The sequence below is a fragment of the Salarias fasciatus genome, chromosome 12 (genome assembly GCF_902148845.1).
Source record: "Salarias fasciatus chromosome 12, fSalaFa1.1, whole genome shotgun sequence".
Classification (NCBI taxonomy): Eukaryota; Metazoa; Chordata; class Actinopteri; order Blenniiformes; family Blenniidae; genus Salarias; species Salarias fasciatus.
Genome location: NC_043756.1, coordinates 28,941,450 through 28,957,539, shown reverse-complemented (window position 1 = coordinate 28,957,539; position 16,090 = coordinate 28,941,450). Strand labels below are relative to the sequence as shown.

The 16,090-nt window shown below is 41.9% G+C and overlaps 1 protein-coding gene across 1 annotated transcript in view; it reads left to right on the top strand.

Moving 5' to 3' along the window:
- Nucleotides 1-3,135: 3,135 nt before the first annotated feature.
- LOC115398019 (GTPase IMAP family member 8-like) overlaps nucleotides 3,136-16,090 on the top strand; it is a 20,958-nt gene continuing 8,003 nt past the window's right edge. Inside the window, exons 1-4 of the mRNA XM_030104633.1 lie at nucleotides 3,136-3,255; nucleotides 4,435-4,490; nucleotides 4,862-4,915; nucleotides 8,782-9,420. Of these exons, the coding sequence (XP_029960493.1) occupies nucleotides 4,472-4,490; nucleotides 4,862-4,915; nucleotides 8,782-9,420 (712 nt within the window). The 5' untranslated portion in view covers nucleotides 3,136-3,255; nucleotides 4,435-4,471. The remainder of the gene's footprint in view (nucleotides 3,256-4,434; nucleotides 4,491-4,861; nucleotides 4,916-8,781; nucleotides 9,421-16,090) is intronic.

Here is a 16,090-nt window from a genome sequence, read left to right as displayed (position 1 = left end):
GATCATTATGCAGCCAAACTAATAATATCCCACTGTCATGATAAAGTAAAACACCAAGGAAAAGGATTCACCATAAATGAAATCAGATCAAATGGATACTGGATTCCTGGAATGAGTAAAACCGTTGCTTCTTTTATCCGTCAGTGTGTGATCTGTCGCAGACTCCGCAAAGCTCCAGAAGGTCAGAGAATGAGTGACTTACCTCCTAAACGTTTAGAGCCCTCTCCTCCCTTCACATACTGCGGCATGGACTGTTTTGGTCCATTTATGACAACAGAAGGAAGGAAACAACACAAACGTTATGGACTCTTGTTCACCTGCTTTTGTTCTCGTGCTGTACACATAGAATTTTTGGAGGACTTGTCAACAGATGCATTTATTAACGCTTTGAGATGTTTTATTTCGATCAGAGGTGCAGTCCGACAAATCCAATGTGACCAGGGAACAAACTTTGTTGGTGCTCAAAATGAATTTAGAGCAGCCTTAAATGAACTAGACACTCAGAGACTAAATACTTTTTTGTGTGAAAGACAATGTGACTTTGTAATGAATGCACCCCACTCCAGTCATGCAGGAGGAGTGTGGGAACGTCAGATAAGAACTGTCAGAAGTGTTCTGAATACTACTCTGTCACTTGCTCATGGGAGACTCAATGATGCTTCATTACGGACTTTATTCTATGAAGCTATGGTCATAGTCAACAGTCGACCCCTGACGGTTGAAAACTTGAATAACCCTGACAGCTTAGAACCACTAACTCCCAATCATCTGCTCCACATGAAGTCCAATGCACCATTACCACCACCTGGCACCTTTCCAAAGGAGGACTTGTATGGCAAAAGAAGATGGCGCCGCGTGCAATTCCTTGCAGAACAGTTCTGGAGCCGCTGGAGACGAGAATATGTTCACAACATCATTTCCAGGCAAAAGTGGCACTCACCAAAGAGGAATCTAAAAGTGGGTGATGTTGTGTTGGACGTGGATGAACAAATGCCCAGAGGAGAATGGAGACTTGCACGAGTTTTAGAGACTGTCTGTGGAAAAGATGGACTTGTGCGTAAAGTGAAGCTCGCACTTGGAGACAGTAAACTAAATCACAAAGGTCAACGCTCTACTAAGTTATCAGTTGTAGAGCGTCCTGTGCAAAAACTGGTATTGTTGTTAGAAAGTTGTTAAGGTACTAGTTTGTTGTGTTACATGTTATATGAAATATGTTATATTCTTTAAGAAAATTATTTGTTGTTGCTGTGATGTAAATCAACACACATAATTTTGGTGGGAGTGTAAATAACCATAATTTCATTTCAATGTTCGATTCACATGATTCCTGTCTTTTATTTTGTTGAGCTGTACGACCAATGTTTGTTTGCTGTCAGCGGAGATGAACTTCCGGTTTTGATATATGATGCTTTTTTTTTTGATAGCACTGTTTCCTGAAAAGACGTTTTTTCGGTGAGGTTGCTTGACAATGGTTGAATGAATGGAGCGGAGTTTGAAAAGGAACGGAGAAATCAGTTTTGTATTTTTGTTATTTCATTGTATTTTTGTAATTAGCAGCCCCCTAGTGAGGCACAAGCTCTTACGGTGAAGATGAAGATTTATTGCCATTAAATCCGGAGTTTTCATCAGTTAAAAGTGTCATCCTTCAACCGGGGGGCGTACTACAGCCCCTTTAATACAGTTTAAAGTGTTACACAGATTGCATTTCTCAAAAGCTAATCTAGCAAGGACATTTCAGAACGTAGATGCATTGTGTACCTAATAGATGTAAACAGACTCCAGCTACCTCTTATCGTATGTTCTGGTCTTTATCTCTAACGTGTATGCTTATAACATCTCACCTTCTCCCTTGGTCGCTGTCTTTGGTTTGTTTTCTGACCCGGCTGGATCTGTTCGTCCTGCTCATTTACAGAGGGTTATTGCCTTCTCCTCCTTAACAGCCAGACACTATCGAAGTGGAAGGCTGTTACTGCTCCATCACATCATCACTGGATTAAAGATACATTGAACTTAATGCTGGAAAAGATCAGATGTACACTCAACAGTCACGTCAACAAATTCCACTGGTGTGACCATATTTTGAATTTCAAAAAAGAGGACTGGCAGGGGGGAGGGGGGGGAGGCGCTCCTCGGAGGTTGATGAACATGCTTTATGCTTCAATGATATGAAATTAACTTCTTTAACAAAATAAAATGAAATGTAAAAACTTGTAACAAAATAATAGCTCTCTTAGACTCTTTACAAATATTAAATAATGTTCTAAATATGAACTCTTCTGTTAGGAAATACAGTTTCAACAATACATTTCGTAATAACTGAAAGAAGAATATAAGAGTCTCACCAAAATACTAACTTAACAAACGAAAAGGATATATACTTTTAATCTTTAATTGTTTTCCTCATCCTGCTTACATTCTATTTTTCATCTCGGTATGTTGGAATTTTTTTTGCAGTTCATCTGAGAAGCTGCTCTTCCGTGTTCCGCAGTCTGAACAGCCCCGTCTGCTCCGCACCGTCTGTGCGTGTGTGTGTGTGTGTGTGTGTGTGTGTGTGTGTGTGTGTGTGTGTGTGTGTGTGTGTGTGTGTGTGTGTGTGAGTTTACGTTCACGTGCTCTGAGAGACAGTGAACCCCGGACATTTCCTTGAATTTAAAAAACCCGCCCGGACGCCCCAGACAGGACGTAAAAAGAGGACATGACCGGGTAAAAGAGGACGTAGTCACCCTAAATTCCACAAAACCTGGACCTCTAATAACTGCTGTGAACAGTTTAAATGCTCTGGAACTGGAACTCTGACTGTTTACGCCTGCCCTTGGACAGTCCTGTGATCAGGAATGTTAGGTGCACTTGTTTTTCTTTCTTGTTTTGTTTTGTTTTCTTTCACTGTCTCTCTATTTTTGTCTGTCTGTTGTCTTTGATGCATTTATTTGATTTTTTTGTGGGGATCTTTCTAAGCGTTTTTGTATAACAGATTGTTTAATACTATAATTGGAAAATTTCAAATAAAGTGTTACAAAAGTAAATGAATGAATTAAAGGACTGTGGCTTGTTTCCAGAAGCCCGTTTGCTTGTTTCTCTCGTGCGATCTGGCAACCCTGACGGTGACTGTCTTTACTTTCACTTTCTGCAGAAAAAAATAGCTGAAAGCAACTTGAGAAATGTGTCAGAGCAGGATGTCCTCTTAAATATCGTGTTGCAGGAGGGTTTTAACCCTGGAAAAAGAGGTTTGTGGAAGAAAAATATCAAATTTCACAGGTGAGTTTCAATGAAACTTCAAAAGTTTTGTCTTCAGACATAAACTGTCAACTTTTGACCGGTGCTGAACATTTCTCGGATATTAAGCTGAGTTTGTCCCCTCAAGATGGTGGCTCGGGGCAGAAAGTCAACCAGATCAACCAGTTTTGAGACAGAATTGAATGTCAGAGCAGAGCAGAGTGTTGCACTGAGAGATGAAGAATGAGGAAGGAACGGATTTTCTTCAGCTACAGTGAAATATTTCTGTGAATACTGGAGGAAACTCTTGTTTCACAAGTATTTATCTTTCTATTCAATTGAGTTTTATTTATAAAGTAATAAATACATCTGGCAGCACTTTTACTGAGAAAAAATGATGAACCATGTGACTAAGCACAGGAGAGAGTGGAAAGGAAAAGACTTCGTTTAAACAGGAAGAAACCAGCAGAACCAGAGTCAGAGCTGAAGACTTTCTGCAGAACCCAATTCCAATATTGACTTCAGTGAGATCATAGATTGATAAGACACAACACTGATGCCATCATTTTTTAATCTAGCAAACTAGCTGACAGTAAACTTCTAACAGCATGATAATACAAAACAATACAATTTGGTTCCTACAAAACAAAAGCTGAAAACTCATAAAAGCAAAGAAACCATGAAAATATATGCTAAAACCATAATGCAGCACATCAGAACCAGTAACATTGAAACAGGGTATTCTGGAATGGCATAGCAATCAAACAGTCTTTGGTGTCGAAGACTTGTGATCCATGGAACCAGCTGAGAGAAATGCTGGTTTCTACCAAGGGTTCATAAGAGGAGGGTGGTGTGAGTGTAGTGACGTCCATGGATGGAGCTAACGCATGTTAAACAGCAGCTGAACAGTGGAACCAGCTGAAGGACCAGATCTCAGAGATCGACGACGCCGTGAAGACAATATAATCGTTCCTTTTCATCTCTACAACTAATTGTGAAAACATCGACTGATTAGTTTTGTAAGAAAGAAGAAGCGAGTTGTGGTTGTTTTATAATGGGCTGTGTGTGTGTGTGTGTGTGTGTGTGTGTATTCCCACTGTTGTCACCTTCACTCTTAGTATTTCTGGTCTGCTTCTTACATGCTGTATCCACAGATTTTTTTGTGCAAACAATAGTTACATAATATTGAGAGTTCTGACCCGTTTCTTCTTCTTCTTGCAGCTCCATCCATCTCAGAGGTTTTCTACAGAGTGACATTATGGCGAGTGAAGAATCGGGTGAGTCTTATTAAACTTTAATCACTTTGACAGCTTCAGTCTTCCCCCACTAAGAACACTTTATGCTCAGTAATCAGGGATTTCCTGAACAGATTTAGTTTTTTCATTGATTGATGAATTGATGAACAGTTATGGAACCCTCCGTAATTTGGTTTTAATATGATTTGTTGTAAATAATGATCCAAAGGAATTGAGTTTTATTTTGTGTGTATACTAAACAAACTGTAAAATAGGAGCACTTGACATGACGTAGGAGAGCTTGTGGTCTTTAACGTGAAGGGAGAAATATTTGGGGGAGCCATAAATTAGGTTTCAGTGAAAAATGTGTGAATGTTTGTGTGTGAATGAACAAGATTTCTGTCTTGTTCCAGCTTCAGGTCCTCCACTGATACGAAGCAGCAGCTTTGAGTTGATTCCACCTGACAGTGAGTACAGCCTTCATACCAGCAGGAGGCGCTGCAGCAGAGCTCATTGAAAATCTGACATTGTAGAAGTTGACAGGAATATTAAGCTCAGACCGGCCCGCCGGCGGGCCGATCAACATCTCCCGATGCATTTATCAATATTTTGCATATTCCACAGACGTACTATGTACCGTTAGAAAGCTGATATTCTCACGAATCCGCTGGTATAAACCACTTTCAGATGTGATAACCACAGCGGGTAATATAAACACATTTGTCCAACATACAGCAAATTAAGTAAACAGCGCAACTCACCTTTGGAGGCTCATAACTGATCACAGATGATCCATAATCCAGATAATCCAGCAAAAACTGCCACAGTACAAACGTATGCATCCAGGCAAAGCTAGAAAGTATAGCCTTTTGTCCAAAACATGTCTTGAAATAAGCAAATAATCCAGAATTAGACGCGCCACCGCGCGCGCACGCGGCACGTCTCTCCGCGTGCGCGTTCGATAATAATCAATTTTTTATCAGATAAAAACATCCAGACGTCTCTCCTCACTCTGAGGATATCCAATATGGCGACTGATCGGTTTCTGTTGCTTATTATTCATTTTTCAACCAATCAAGTGACTCATCCCTCCCTCCGATGGCTAACCAGCCAACCGCTGCCGAAACTGATGGACCCACGTCATCGGTCGTCATCACTCGTAATCAACGTATTCTGAGCCAATCACGTCGGTAGAAGCGTTTGACGGACAGGGCTGGTAGCCAATGAGCTTGCTGAATGGCTGGCTGGCCCGCTCGCGGGGTTTTGTGAATTCTCAGACATCTGCTGAGGGATGCACCTGCTGTCTGTCCCTGCTCCTCTCAATCTGAGTGCCTTATCCCACACTGAAGCCTATCTGAAGTGATTGTTTGAGTACTTTATGAGTTTTTGGAGTGAAAATAATGTAAAAACGGGCCAAAAACCAACATATACCATTGTACAGAGGGCATCCAGGGGGTATACAGAGGATGTCCAAAATTGACCCCGCCGGGGCATAGCAGTACAAATACATGTGTGAAACACTCATTTCTTGTATTACTGCTCTGACATTTTGACCTGAACTATGTAAGACCCCAGGCTTTAGCAAAATTGTGTTTTCAAGCTCACACAGTGCCGCCACACTTGTTTCCAGGTGTTTTATGAGGGAAAACATTCAGGCGAGAATGAAATTCATCCTAATTCAGTGTGCTGCAACATAAATAAATATGTGTCAGTAGCACCTAGAGTAATTCTGACTGCACTGGGTGAAAATACAGGTTGTCAGCTTTCAAATGAGACCCCAACCATGCATGTACTCCAAACAGTTCAAGAACAGCATTCAGTTTACTTTGGGTACGTCTTTCGTTGAACTTTTAGGCGAAAATGGCCCCGAGCTTAAAGGTTTAAAGACAGAGAAAAGAGCCCTCACTCTGATGTGGATCTAAAACACAAACAACACAAGCAATACAGCTGCAACAGAGAAATACACATAGAAATCCTATAATAAGTCTTTTTGAAATGTTGTGAAAGCAGCAGATCTCAATAACATCCTAGAAGAAGAATTAATATTCCTGTACTTTACTCGGGCTGTTGTAATCAAAACTGATTCCGGGTCAGAACCAGTGTTGTTTTCGTTAACGATGACGACGACGAAAGTATTTCGTCAACGCCCCTTTTTTCCGTGACTAAAACGAGACGTGACGAGCTAAAAATATCTCTTTAAAAGACGGAAATGTGACGAGACGTATCTGTTGTTTTCGTTAACGAGACGAGACGAGACGAAAATGTCGGTATTTTGACTTTCAAAATAAATGAAAACAAATGCGACTCCCCCAGCCAGTTCACGCAGATCGGCTGCTTTATTCTGAAAATCTCAGCAATTCTCGAGCTGCTTCCTGCATGCCTGCACTGCATGCGCCTGCGCACTAGAGAGTGGGCAGCAACTTTCGCCGGGGCTCGGCGGGAGGAAAAGATGCAGTGATTTATGGATGTACTTTAATCAGAATCCAGCAGAAAATAAAACAGAACGCCTCGTAGTGGGAGACGGAGGATCTGATCCAACTGTTGACTGTTTGTTCTTACTGTGAACCTGCAATAGGAGCCCACCACTAATTAGTGAAGATTTTTCCCCAAGTACCTAATAAATCTTTACTTTTTCTTGTTCTTTTCTTTTTTTAAAAATAATCCAGGTGTTGTGTTATTTTGAAGAAATGTAATTTCACTCTTATTTAAAATTAGTATAAAGAAAATTCAGGTAAGGAATACTTACAAAGTTTATTAAACTCAAGTTATATTTGTCATTTCAGTTTTGAAGACTTCCAAGTGTTTCATATCATCAAGTTTACCCAAGGAATTAATTTAGTTTATTTCAGTTGTTTTAATGGTAGTATTTTCCTCATAACCATCTTAATATTGGTGTTATCTCTCCTCCAAAAGTAATAACAGGCAGTTACTCTGACCAGTTCAAATCAGTAACATAGAAACATAACAGACCAGTTTTAATAAAAGATTTCAGCTTTTATATCAGTACGGACATTATAAAAATAGCCTGAAAGTATCAGCAAAACTCCTATTAGTCCTCTCATTCTGTCTGCAGAGCTCATATAAGCACTGCATTGAGGTTGTAAAGTATCAAACTAGTCCAGTTATTATTTAATTCACAAGGAATCAATGTGTTATGATGGTTTTGTGCCATTTAAGTATATTTTATTATGTTTGTTTGGTTTAGAATTTCCTTTGTCTGTCTTTTTTCTCTTGTACTATTGTTTCAGCCTTTTTTTTATGACTAAAACTGGACTAAAACCCGTTTGGTTTTCGTCGACTAAAACTAGACTAAAACTATGAAGTGTTGAAATGACTAAAACTAGACTAAAACTAATGAGCATTTCGTCCAAAAGACTAATGCTGCATTCACACCGAACGCGTCCCGGGCGTCGTCGACGCTTGGGACGCCTCGACGCTGACGCTTGTGACGCTTTAAACACGACGCTTGACACCGGGTGGTCACAAAGCTCGCGACGCTCGCGACGCTCTTGATGCACGTCAGTTAATTGGCGCGCAGGAGGCTGATTTCTGTTTCCAGCTATGGCGGATCGCATCAGGAGAGCGGCTTGGCTTTATTTGTTAAATAAAGCTAGACCGCGTCGTCGTCGGAAAAGTCGCTATTGTCTGCTCTGCTCCTCTCTGCTCTGACTGCAGCGGGGAGCGCTGCTGAGACTGACCGCTTGTGAGCGCTTTGGGACGGGGGAGGGGCTCACGCAGCACCCGCTGCTCATTGACGACAGCAACGACACGTCCTGTCACGTCTCCAGAGCACCAGAGAAGGTTGCTATATTTGTCGCTAGTTGCTTTTGACAAAAAAAACGTCGCCAAGAGGCTTTGGAAAGTCGCCAGATTTAGCGAGAAAGTCGTCAAGTTAGCAACACTGGCCGGCCCGCATCGGTGCTCGGATCACTCGTAGTGACGTAGCACCGGAGGGATCGTCTCTGATTGGTTGACGCTCAGCGGCAGCGCGTCGAAAGTTCAGTTTTCCCAACTCTCAAAAAGCGACGCTCACGACGCTCCTGACGCCGGGGACGAGCGTCATGGGCGTCGACGCTCGAAACGCTGGAAAAGCGACGCTCATGACGCTCCTGATGCGCCGCCCCGCCGCCCGCCGCTCCACGACGCTCATCCACCATAGACTTTGCATAGAAAAGCGACGCTCACGACGCCCGCGACGCTTTCGGTGTGAACGTAGCATAAGACTAAAACTAAATCAAAGCAGGCTGCCAAAAACAACACTGGTCAGAACTGTCTGATCTCATCATCAAGCTCTTGTAAAATACATTAAAACAACTTTAAATCTTCTTTCCAGTGTCGGAGCTGAGGCTGGTTCTGCTGGGGAACAGCTGGTCTGAGAGGAGCTCAGTGGGAAACTTCATTCTGGGAATGAAGTCATTCAACACAGAAGAAGAACTGGATCAATGTGTTTGTGTCAGCGGGGAGTCTCAGGACAAAAGAATCGTTCTTATCAACACCCCAAACCTCCTGCAACCAAACATGTCTCAGACAGAACTGACAGAACATGTTGAACTTTGTGTGAGTCTCTGTGATCCTGGACCTCATCTGTTCCTGCTGGTTATTCAGCCTGAAGTCTTCACTGAGCAGAACAGTCAGAGGCTTCAGTTCATCCTGGAGAACTTCAGTGAGCAGTCCTGGACTCATTCAGTCTTACTGATATCAGCAGCTGAGGGAAAGAGGTTGTCACTACTCGAGAAAACTTTCCCCTCATGGAGAGGCTTGGTGAAGAAATGTAGACTCAAACTGCTGTGGAACAAAAACCTCCAACGACACCTGTTGACGTGCATGTGGGACATGATGAAGGAGAACAACGGAGAGCCTGTGACACCAGATGTTTTCAGAGATGCACATTTAAATTTACCTTCTGCTCGAAAAAGTTCGAACCAAGATGGAGGTTCTCCCAGCTCCAACCAGGATCCTGTTGAAGGAAACAGTAAGTGAGGATTAATACTGGTGTGTGGTGTATTGTTTGTTTATTTTTGTTTAAGATCTATTTTTAACTTAAAGGTGCATTAAGGAGTTTTACAACCTTAAAATACTTATTTTCCACCATAAATATGTTGCACATTTTTAATGATGTGTACAATGTGCCCTGACATATTCATTACCAGAACCTCAAACAGCGCTAAATCGTCACTTGAAAGTCACAGTGCCGGTCTGGCTCCAGAGTTTTTTTGGGGAGAATTTGAAAGGAATGACGTAATGCGCGCTCCGATTTTGTCAGCCATTACTCCGCCAGATGCTTAGCGAGCAACAACTGAGCAGGATCTTCCAGAAAGTAAGAACAGACTGGCTTCTAGCACTGCCACAGCTCCACACAGACTCCACCAGGGAAAAGAAACTTAAATCTTACTTGAGCGCTACTAAACGAGCGAAGATGGAGTTCCCCTCTTCCGTGCACTCGAGCCACAGGGACGAGTTTTTCACTAAGCTGCATTACGCTCAAGGCCTGCAGGGGGCGCTGTTTCGCTTAAAACGTGCAAACTCCTTAATGCACCTTTAAAATAATAAAATCATAGTTTTAAACATACAAATGAACTGAATGTGTGATATGTATGGTGTGACAGAGAGGAACAGTTCTTTCAACAAAATAGATTCACAGTAACGGTGATGCTATGCTATGCAACACAAAGTCAGAATGATCCACCCCATCCAACTGGCTCAGGACCGGTTCCTATGTGTAGCAGAAATTCTCTGTATAATCTGTGGCAGATTTTTCAAAGACATGATATTTCAGGAGATCTCTCATCTTCAACTGGAATGTTGGAGGGTGTTTCTCCTGCCAGTTCGTTAAAAGAAGCTGTTTTGCTCAGAGTGTTGAGAAGGCAATGGTATGGGTTGACCTGAGCACCATACGAAGAGACTCCAGAGACTGCAGACATAGTGGAAGGTTCTATGGTTATCTTCGGACTATCTGAAAGGAAGTTGAATATTGGTCACCAACAGTCACTCAGTCCTACACATGACCAGCATCTGTGTGACAGGGTTGCAGGTGCCTGTCTTCAACAGTCAGAAGTGAGATCAGTGTTTTGCCTCATAATAGCCATTTTAACTGGAGACCAGTGAAGGAGGCGGAGCACCTTGAATTCAATGATTTTCTGTCTTACACAAACGGAGGAAGAGTGAACCCTGTCTTATACTTTTTCCTAAACCTCCACTGACATCTGCTCTCCCGGGTCTCCTTCCCACTGTTCCCCAGGTTTCAGCTGAGACAAGAATTCTGGGTTTTGTGGGGCCAGTTGTTAGAAAAATATAATCGAGATCAAAATGACCTGGATTTAGAAATCCCATTTTTTGCTATCCAGGATCAGGTAATTTGTCTGATTCTTATGCCAGTTGTTCAACGCATCATTGGATTGCAGGGCCGGCCTTAACCAATCCGACACCCTAGGCAAGATTTTAGGTGGCACCCCTTGCATTGCCAGTGTATACTGTATACTAACAAGAAACTTGATAGATTTGTCTTCGACAATTGTTTTATTTAAAGGAAGATAATTCCCAATCAGCATAGTCAACAAAATAATAAATTATAGATAAATAAAAGCAAAATTAAATGAATATATGAAATACAATATGAATACCGAACATGAAGTATAAATGGCATAGAAAATCAAACATCAAGCTTCTTTCAGCAGAAGCCACTGGAAAAGGAGGAGTGGCAGAGATTCTCAGTGCAGCCCACATGTTGGGGTAAAGTTCTGCCAGCTTCTTCTCATGAAGGTGTAGCTGAGGTGGAGGCACCAGGAGGAGCGCTTGATTCTGAGGTGGAGGCCCCAAATGAAGCCTTGATTCTGCTGCATCCCAGGTGGATTGAGTTGCTGAGGTGGAGGCAGCAGCAGCAGAAGTGGTCGATGGTCCAGGGGAGATTTAGAAACTTTAGCTGCACATCTGAAAAGAGTATGTGACTCCACTGAGTATCTAATTATAAAAACACATGATTCCAAGAATAAAATGAAATGATAATAAAAAAAAAACCCATATACATGTATGATGTTCACTATGGAGTGCATATTTAATATACAATGCACTTGTTTCTGATATTCAATTTATTGTCATTACAGTGGAATGCTGAATAGCACAATGTAAAGCTGCAGTAAACTGCAGTACTGATGTTATAATACACATCTGACTGATTTACAGCAATGCTGATATTCACAGCAGCATTCCCTCTCCTGTGATACTCTAAATTAACATTACCGATGAGCCCACAGCTATAAGATATGGGTGGAAAAGTGACTATTACCAGCAGGGCCAACGTTAGCTGTCCAGATGGCAATTAAAACGTTCAACAAACGAATGAAAGAAAATGTAAACAGCGTCTGAAATGATCTAGTATAAATTTCCCTGAGGAATGTAAGCTGAGATTGCCAGTAGTTATCTACATTATCTACATTATTTTCTACAAAAACAAGCCCCTCCACATTATTGATATTGATTATTGATTAGTGATTAGCAGCCATCCAGGTTAATGTCACGTTCTGCAACAGAGATCATTTCTTGCAACATTACCTTTTCTTTTGTCTTGCTCTCGTTTCTCCTCCTCGTTTTCTTGTTTTTTCTTCCCGGGGCTCCAGGACAGTTCTGGTCGTTTTGACATTTCTTCATGCTGATCATGGGGCGTCCAGAAACAGTCATGGAGTGAAGGAGAGGGGAGGAGGGGGGCGGGCGAACGACTCAGGAAATAATATGGTAAACTACTGAATTAATTAATTGTCTTCGCTTAAGATTACAACAACTATTTAAAAAATTGTGAAACTTTTCTTCTTTCCCATTTGTACTGCGGGTGCAGCAGCACTGGCGCCCCCTGATGGACGGCGCCCTTAGCATCTGCCTATACTGCCTATGCCACGGCCGGCTCTGTTGGATTGGATCACTCTGATCCAGACACAGTCTTCATGATTCTCAAATCTGGATTTACAGTGCTCTAAATGGAATATGTCACAATGTGAGCGAGCAGCAAAGTAAAGAACAACAGATAGAAGAACCAACATGGCTCACTTTAAGTGATTTTTATTTTGACACAAACACAGAAGTAACAAAAACATCATATTTATGATTTCTTTAATGATCACCTCACCTCAAAAAGTAACTAATGTACAGAAACTTTGTGGATACATTTTGGATATTTTGAAAAAGTCTTGAATTAAAAAAAAGACTAAATGTTTAATAGTTGGCCCAGTAAGGCATGTTCAAGGTTCTTCAGCATGTTCCAGCCCTGCTTTTAGGAGGCAGATGTGGCACTCTCCATGGTTTGCTGCAGTTTGACAAGCTTGGTTTGTTCCTCCTGCAACTGAGCTTCTCTTCTTTTAGTTTCTCCATTCAGAGGCATTGTTATTTCTCGATAAAGATGCTTCCAGCCCCTCTTCTGAGCTCCTGTGACTGCTGGTTCCACCAGAAAGGATCCAGGTTGTTCTTCAGTAACAGGGCTGGGATCCAGTGGTTCTTTGTTATGGGATGATTAAGTGAGACTCCTTTAAGTGCAAAAGAATATCTAAAATGTTTCCAAACTCGAAGAGAATGTGTCAATATGGTGTCCAAAGTATGATTCAATAGGGGTTCAGACAGGGGAGGGTTGAGCAGATTAGGGAGTGCAGTGACGCAGGATTGCAGGATGTGTCGTCATTTAATGGAGCTGAAGGGTGCGCTCCTTCTCTTCCAATGCAAGATGTGGCTGCTCAGTAATAGGAATGGAAATTAGGAAGTGATAATCCACCATGTTAACTGTGTCTCTGCAATTTATTATTGTGTATTCAAGTGTTTTTCTTATTCCAAATCAGTTCAGATATCAATCCATCCAATGATAAGAAAAATGGTTTAGCTAGAAATATAGGGACACATTGAAAAGCATAAAAATGTGGACAAGCAACAATTCTCTTGTATTTAATTTGCTGCCCAAAGATTGTGGAAGGAGGTTCTAATTCAAATGTTGTTTTAATTTGGTGAGCAGGGGTAGAAAATACAGTGTATCATGCTTTTTTAGCTAGTCCAAACCCCATTATTGGCATTAACATGGTAATAGTTTATTTTTGGCGCTAAGTAAAAGTAATTTTGTGTGAAATAAAAGATTTTCTGGGGCTAATTCTGAAACCCGGAAGAGAAAACGCTCTGTTTCACTGAAAATCCCGCCTCTCCTTCTGTGGACTTTGACTGGCAGCGAACTTCAACCAATCAGCGCTTCAAAACAAAGACGTCATGCGTTAGCATCTCTAAGGGTTAGCTTTAGCTCTTTAGCTCTTTAGCTCTTGTAACTACTTCCTGGTCAATTATAAGAGTCCACGCTTCTTACTGATGAAACAAAGAATTTATTCTTGTGAACGCTGATGAACATCTTCATTTAACACCGTGAAAACTAAAAATGGGGAGATAAAAATCTCAATTAATATATTTTCATGACATAAATCAGTCTCTGTAGTCAATCAAATACACTTCATTCAAACAAAAGTCCCATCTGACATTTCAGTATTACATCTCAAGTTGTAAACACACATTAGTAACAGAATCAATTCAATTCAATTTCTTCCTGTAAATAACATAAAAATCAACTTAAACAATCTTTTCAGTGGCGCATGTGCAAGTGAGCATTTCACAGATGAACTGATTCATACACAGAAATCAAACGCAAACGGACTATTCTTATGCAAATTCACACCACAAATCACTTTAATCACTGAACAAAAGTTACAAAACAGAGAAACTTTACCGTGTGCTCCCTTGACCCGTCGTATGATGTTAAAATAAACTTCTCTTTTGCTCTTTTCTCTCTATCTTCTGTGTCTGTCACTCGTGTCTCTCTCATGTCTCTTTACTTCCTGTTTCTCACTCAGCGCTAGGTCCACCTAGTGGTCAACAGGGGAACTAATGACCAGACATAAATGCATTTATGGGTTCATTTACAGCTCTATCTTCTCTACACGCAAAGACACGCGAAAACGTCTTTTCCTGTTAGAAACTCACCAAGCGCAGACCCTTCAGACTCTTGCTCTTGTTTGATTGTTGCTTTCAGACGATGGTGAAAGTTTATATCCGTGATCGGAGATACAAAAGGCAGCAACGTTGATTGCTGGGGAGGGGGGGGGGCTCCTCAGTGGAAAATGCGAATCAGCTGCGTGCTGGTCAGAGGAGAGTGGGCGTGTTGTCTGCAGGGTTGGGTGGGAGAAGAGTGGTGGGAAGGAGTTCAACTTTTGTGACGTACTTAGGTTTGAAGAGTTTCAAACGAGCTGTTTTCTAGCCGAAGGGAGGGGCTGCTGTAGAGAGCAGACTGAAAGAGATTACTCAGACATGCGTGGATGAAGTCACATAACATTTTGGGGGTGGTTTTAAAGAGAAAACAACTTTGTGGCATGCTTAAAACCTGAAAAAAGTGGATTTTGCATGATATAGGTCCTTTAAAGTCATGTGTTGAAATATGGTGAAAAGAACTGCATTCTGTTGGATTCTTTTCTTTTTTAGGGATCACGGACACACAGTAGGGGGCAGAGTTCCATTGACAAATTATTCCTCGAATACAGAAAGCTCAAGAAGGGCAAGCTGTTTGATGAATCCCTTGAAGAATTCACATTTGAAACCACCTGGGGCCTGGCAGACTGCAAAGAGTTGACTGCATGTGTTGGTTCTTCTATGGAGAAGGCTTTCCTTCATATCTCGCCTTGTTCATATGTTCATCTTTGTATTTTATTAATTGTATTTTTAGTGTGTTTTGTTGATGTATTGAACTCGGTTTGGAGGGTTAACCTTCATTTTATTAAAGCGATAGTGCGTAACTTTTAAATGTCTATGAATGTCCGTTTTAGCCAAGCCACTACGAGTGGAGATGACAAAATGCAGATTAAGCCGATTGGCTCCTCTAACATGTCGCGGGATTTTTCAATATATATAATTATTGCTTTGCATGTCGACCGGTGACATTCCCGCACTGGCGCGCAGGAAATTACGCATTTTACGTCACAACAAGAAGGGAGGGGGAGGACGTGCAGAGGGTCTCATAGCAACAGGCTCAGCTCACAGTCTCAGGCAGACCAAGGAAGCGACATGCTACTTCAGGGTTCAGTCCGGGCGCCCCGCCCGCGCTAAGTTGTGCAGCACCCGGACAACGGAAAGGGAAAAAAAAACAAAACTCTCAGACCGTCGAACACCGGCAGTGTTAGCAGCACTGGCAGCATTGGCAGCGTTAGCAGCGACGCCACACGCTACCCCCCCCCCCCCCCCCCCCCCCCCCCCCCCCGCCAAACTCTTTTCCTGCAGGAAACACTGTACTTTGTGTGTAACATGTCACTTTTCATCATGAAGCAGCTACTGGAGACCAACGGACAACAAAAGATTTCCTCTGACGACCACTGGGTCTTTTCATCCACTAACCTGTCAGTTACACATTAGCAGGCACTCTCCCGTTTGTAATAAGCTATTTGTGTTTCTGTGGCAAAAAAAAGAGAAAACAATAATTACCTCTTCGGAAGAATCGATCTTTTTTTCACCAGCTGTCCTTATTCACACAGAATAAAAACCATTTCCAACTGTGATTCGCACTGTGGAAACGCGAATCAGCGTGGCAGATTGGGGGGAGAGGGGGGAGGGGGGCGGACGCTGGGGACACCCGGGCGTACGTC